This window comes from Chrysochloris asiatica, unplaced genomic scaffold (assembly GCF_000296735.1).
Source record: "Chrysochloris asiatica unplaced genomic scaffold, ChrAsi1.0 scaffold00184, whole genome shotgun sequence".
Classification (NCBI taxonomy): Eukaryota; Metazoa; Chordata; class Mammalia; order Afrosoricida; family Chrysochloridae; genus Chrysochloris; species Chrysochloris asiatica.
Genome location: NW_006408702.1, coordinates 3,521,035 through 3,527,352, shown reverse-complemented (window position 1 = coordinate 3,527,352; position 6,318 = coordinate 3,521,035). Strand labels below are relative to the sequence as shown.

Sequence of the window (6,318 nt, the reverse complement as noted above, 5' to 3'; positions counted from 1 at the left end):
TGCTCGGGCTCGTGCTGGGCTTCGTGCTGGCCTCGCGCCTCGTTCTGCCCCGCGCCTCCGAGCTGAAGCGAACGGGCCCGCGGCGCCGCGCCAGCCCCGAGGGCTGTCGGCCCGGGCAGGCGGCGGCGTCTCTGGCCAACGGGGCGCGTGGTGATGCGCGCGGTGCGCTCCTTTGGCCGCACGGTCCGGCCCCGGATGGTGGTCCGCGCGACAGTAACTTTCTCTTCGTGGGAGTCATGACCGCCCAGAAATATCTGCAGACCCGAGCGGTGGCCGCTTACAGGTGAGTTCCCGCGCCCGGGCGCCGCCTTTGCGCGATACTCAGACCCGGGATTCTCGGGGTTCCAGTGGGATCGGGTGCTCGCGTTGCAGCAAAGGGCAGAGTCGGGTTGGTGCAGCGCTCAAAGCATGGGCTCTGGGAGCAGACGTGCCAGGGTGCTGTTTCCTGGGATGCTCTGCAGGATCCGTCCATCAGCTCTTCAAGTCCAAACTCTTTTTGTTACATGGGCTTGCACGATCGTGCCTTCAAGGTTGTTGGGGGATCCGTAGCACTGAACCTCTAGAGGGTGGTGGCGTGGCAGTGATACTTGTTACACCCACTTCTCTCGCATTGACGTGGTTTGACTCCAGAGATCCAGTTGATATGCGAAAATGGAGGATTTTTTTTTTTTTTTTTTTTTTTTACTAACCATTTGCAGGCCGTTCATTTGTTCAATTTTTAATTTGTTTGCTTATGAAGTATTAGCTTAGAGATCCTAACCGCTAAGATGCACTGATGGGCTGCTGCTCATTGTGATAGCCCAGTTGTGGGTTAGTCCTCAGCGGAGAGTGTTGAAGGAGACAAAGCTGGCTAAGCTACGGCTTAATCACCTTTGCTGGGTGGGTCACAGCTGCCCAGGGGAGCCACCTGCAGGGATCTACTTCCACCCTTGCCATCCTGGATCCCACAATCCTAGAGGGCCGGGCCGGTGAGGCACGGAAGCTTAGGACTTCCTTCCAGGGCACCTGGAGCCTCGTTGCCACCCAGCCCTACCAAAGCAGAGGCTCCGGGCCCAGATCGGTTCACTTTGGGATGCCACTAACTGAAGTATTTCTTCTTTCCCACACAGCAGCGATTGTCGAGCTTCCGGCTGCACAGGAGCTTGTTGTTGTTGTTGTTAAGTGCCGTGGAGTCGGTTCCGACTTTGCACAGGGTTTCCGAGGCTGTTAATCTTTACGGGAGCAGAACGCTTCATCTTTCTTCTGCGGACCGGCTGGTAGTTTCGAACTGCTGACCTTACGGTTCGCAGCCCGATTCGTAACCACTACGCTACCAGAGCTAGGAATCCAAAAGTGGAGCCACTGGCTCCTTGCTGCCTGTGTGTCCACCCCGAGACTGTGGCCACCGAAGTGGTTGGACAGAGTGTCAGGAGAGGGCAGGGGGCAGTGTGGCCCAGCTTCCTGGAGACTGCCTTGCTGCCACGCCCTTCATCTCCTTAGTTTGCAAAATTATCAGATGTCAGATTGAGTTGGAAAGTAGATTTTTTTTTTCTTTATAAATGCTGAATGTCATTTATGTAAATGTTGTGTGTATAAATGCTAATGAAAGCGTTGAACAATGAAGAGTAGGTGTACTTGATTCTGAAATACTGATGGTTGCTCCTGTAAACCGAACCTCAAACCTGCTGCCACCGAGCTGATTTGACTTACTGGGACCCTATAGGACCAAATCGAGAACTGTTCCAAAGGGTTTCCCAGGCGGTGAATCCTTACCGAGCAGGCTGCGTTATCTTTCTCGCCAGAGTTTGAATCAACAACCTTGTGGTTAGCAGCCCAACACTTAACTCTCTGTGCCACCAGGGCGCCTCTGAGAAGCTGAAGTTGAAGGCGGTTTATCTACTAGTACTCTTGCATATCACACTTTCAGGTTTTCCTTTATAAATTACTTATGTGAGTGAAAGGGAGTACTTTTCTGTAGACTCTACAACACTGATGTCTTGACTACGTGAAGAGAACCTTTGGGGAAAATCAGCTCCTGGTACTGAAGCGATTAATTTTGTGTTAATTAGCCAAGTTTAATGCTTTCTGGGTATTATCTAGTATCCGTGCCCTAGTTGGCCATATAAGTCATATAATAACTTGGAATCATGTTCAGGACTGACAAAGGGATTAGCCAAAGTAGTCTTTAGAATGAAGATGGTTTTGGAAAGACCGGCTTGATTGGAGCCAGATTCCTAGTGGTGTGCATTTGAAACAGAAGAGGGGTATACATGCAGTAAAGGAATTTGATGGAAACCTTATATGTTTACTGTATCGATAAAGGTTTGGAACTTGTCCATTCACAGAACAAACAAGTGGAGGGAAATTCTCTGGTAAGGAACTTTTAGAACTCTCAGGGCGAGCGTAATAAGCTAGCTGCTGGATGTTCTTGATTTATATATAACGTATAGTGTTAGCTTTTAAATCTATTTCTGGTATCAGGCACTAGATTCTGTTCTCCTTTGGCTTTGTAGGATAAGCACTGCTAATCTCAAGGTCAGTGGTTCAAATTCACAAGCTGCTCCTTGGAAACCTTAATATAGGGTCTGGACCAATAAATGACATCATTATAAGTGGAGGAAAGATTGTTAAAGACTTCATTTTGCTTGGATCCATAATCAGCACTCATGGAAGCAGCAGTCAAGAAATCAAACATATTGCCTTAGGCAAATCTGCTGCACAAGACCTCTTTAAAGTGTTTAAGAGCAAAGATGTCAGTGTGAGGATTAAGGTGCACCTGACCCAAGCCATGGTATTTTCATTGTCCTTATACGCATGTGAAAGTTGGACAGTGAATAAGAAAGACTGTAGAAGAATTGATGCATTTGAGTTACGGTGTTGGGGAAGAATATTGAAAGTACCATAGACTGCCAGAAGAACAAACAGATCTATGTTGGAAGAAGTACAGCCAGATGTTCTGACACATTATCAGGAGAGACCAGTCCCTGGAGAAAGATACCATGCTTGGTAAAGCAGAGGTTAGTGAAAAAGAGGAAGACCCCTAATGAGATGGATTGGCACAGTGACAGCAGCGGTGGGCTCCAGCGTACTTATTGTGAGGTTGGTGCAGGACAGAGCGGTGTTTCATCCTGTTGTACATAGGTCGCTGTGAGTTGGAACCATATCAATGATACCGAACAACCAAAGCTACGAGAACAAAGGCACTTAACAACTACAGATGTTGTGAGAGCCATGGTGTAGTAATGTAGGACAAGCTCTGGACTGGTAACTGCCAGGTTGACAGTTCATACCCATCAGCTGCTCTTGGAAACCATAGATGCAGGGTCTCTATGAGTTAACAACAACAAATGTCGTGAAGGGGAAATCAGGTACATATTATACTCCCATCCTCTGCACCAGTAAAAGTGAAGAGTTGAGAAGGAAGGGTGAAGAGCAGTAGGGAATGGGTGTCCTGTCGGTGCCTTCATGTGCATTCCTGAGTGCTTCCTTTAGGACCTTGTGTAAGTTCAGAGCCTAGGTTCTACCAGGAAGGGTTCTGAGTAACTGAAAAGCTTAGTATTGGGTCGGGTGAATCCAGGCTAGTGCAGTATTTTGAGACCCAGTAGATATGAGTATTTGCTCAGATGTACCCTGAATATCTGGGACTTGGTGTGGCTGTACTTTTTGACCAGGGAAGCATCCGTGTCAGAAGTTGAGAGCGAGTCATATAAATATATCAATTGTTTATAGCACGATTTTGAAAGTAAATCTACCGAACTGAAATTTGATGGCAGGCCATATAAAACCATAAGTTCAGGAATAATGACTTGCCTTTCCAAATAATAGATTATGTGAGCTTTCCTCCCAGACAATTTTTTTTAAACTTTTTATTGTGAATTGGGTCAAGTTTACAGACAAGATCATCAGCTCTACATTCAGCAAACCATATACTGCGTTTCATCTCAGTGCTTACAGTCCCCTTCCTGTAACAAGAGTTATCACACTTCCTCTCTGTGACTCCCCATTTACATCTTATAGTTCACAAATGAACAAGGCAAAGATATTTGATGTATAAATACAAAACAAAACAAAAACATTGATTTAAATGCCCACAGGACACATTCTGCCAGCCAGCCTCCTGTCTGCAGGCACACAGCCACTGTCTCTGCTGTCTTTGCTTCTCTACGCAGGGTTCTCACGCTCCACTCATGCTCTTCCTTGACGGGCCTGGGATCATCTGTTCCTGAACTGAAAGCTTACCTACTCTCCTCTTTCAGTTACACATCTTTTATAATTACAGTTGTGATGTTTGCAACGAATCCTGCTAACACTTACAATTGAGTCATAAAATCTTAACCACCATAGTCCCCCACCCCCTTACACCAGATCCATCTGGGAAAGAGGGATTCTACCTTATTCCCCTCATTCTGCTACTTAGCATGCTCATGAAAGCTTATCGCCAGCCACTTCTTGCCTTTGCATCCCCCTTTTTTGATGGCCAATCATATAAATTTTAATGGGTTGTATGATTACCATATACAAATTGGTAAGGTTCCAGTTTAATACTAGCAATACTCAGAAAGGATCGTTTCACGCTTGGAGATGTTTACCCGAAACCAATGTTTCATGCCCTTGTGGCTACCTTTTCACATCTCCCTCATCTGTTTTGGATGCAGGGTTTTATCTCATTTTTAATTTTCTTTCAAGCAATTAAAGGAAAGTGAAAAAAATGTAATTTGTCCTTCTGGCATTCACCTTTGCCTTTCTGAGAAAGAAAACTTTCTCAGGAAATGGTGTATTTTACCCATTTGGCTCCATCACCTTGTTCCAGTACATTTTCTTTTTTTTATCTTTCTGAGCTTTCGAAGTCAGATTACTGGGAGCCTGGGAGTGAACCATACGGACCCCTTCTCAACCTGTCAACCCTGTGTTTAAAAGGCTGTCTGCAGAGGATGGCCAAGACCATGTTCGTCTTAAGGAACATCCATTCAGAGAAGGACCTGTATTGGGATTAAGGTTATAGGGTGTAATTTAAGATTACTCTTGTCTGTGCTTTTCACCCCAGGCCAAAAGTTCATCCTTGGCTCTTAAATTGGAAATTTCATGCACAGTTCAGTATCACAGTACGCTTTAAATCTTTTAGCACAAGATAGAACGCTAGTTTGGAACTGAGTGTATACAGTTACACATTTCTTCCGAAAGGCAAATTTCTTACCTAAAAAAAAAACCCCACGAAATAATAAACAGCTCCAGTATGTACAGAAAATAGTGCTTAGTTTATGGATGAAGAGATTCCGATTTTTTAGTGTGATGGCAGGCACTGTGATATGGCAGGATACTGAAGAATGTAAGTCAGCATTTCTCTGTAGGGAGTAGTAACAGAAGCCACACATCTAGTGATTTCTTTCTAGTGATTGAGATTCAGAATAGGGCTAAGCACTGGAAAAATTCAGCAAGGTAGTCTTGCCTGTACTTTCGTAGTTGTTAGGGACTCTTGCTTAGACCAAGTGAGCCATCAACACTACTGTGATTTGCCAAATTTACCTTGTACTTGAAGGGAGAATGGCCTAGCTGTGCAGTGACAACTATTATAGGCAAGAAACAGAGTTTAAAAAGCAAACAAATGTAAATTCAAAGTGTGGCAACTAAGAGCCCCCATGTAGACACCATAAACCTCCTTCATGAAGATATTTCGATACACTATGGTCTCATCCCATTGTTCAGCAAATACTTACATGGCCCCCTGGACTCACTCTCAGGGAGGGGCTGACACTAAAAGGCAGTTTCAACTGGTGAGGAGTGCTGTGAAGAAAATAAAACAAGGGTAGGGTGCAGGGTGGTGTGATGTCCTCTCGGAATTAGGTGGTTGGGAACGGACCTGGAAAATGTGGTGTTTTGGCAGAGATCGGAACAGTGAGCTCGTTGTGTGAAATACGGACATTCAAGTCAGAGACTCCCAAACAGATAGCAGCTGGAAAGGAACTTGCAGAAGATTAATGAAAAGGATGGCGAGGAATTTTATTCTAAATGAACTGCAAAGACATTGGGGGATTTAGGCAGGAAAGTGAAGTGATTGGATGGGGGGTTTTGTTGTTGTTTTTAAATTTAAGGTTTTTATTGTGGATTGAGTGAAAGTTTACAGGGCACATCATCAGTTTCACATTCAACAATTCTTATAACTTATTTCATTACATTGATTATAATCCCCTCCATATATCATCAGTTAAAAATATTTCTCTCTATTCACTTTAGCTTTTTAAAAACCACACAAACAAAAAACCCACTCAGGCATATATAATAAATTACATCTCCAAAGGGCACATTCTGCAAGTCAGCTCCTGGCCACCAGTTCTTAGACCT

General features: G+C 44.8%; 1 protein-coding gene across 1 annotated transcript in view; it reads left to right on the top strand.

Moving 5' to 3' along the window:
* Positions 1–6: 6 nt before the first annotated feature.
* The window catches only part of CHSY1 (chondroitin sulfate synthase 1), a 119,389-nt gene continuing 113,077 nt past the window's right edge, over positions 7–6,318 (top strand). Inside the window, 2 exon segments of the mRNA XM_006878273.1 lie at positions 7–216; positions 218–283. Of these exon segments, the coding sequence (XP_006878335.1) occupies positions 154–216; positions 218–283 (129 nt within the window). The 5' untranslated portion in view covers positions 7–153.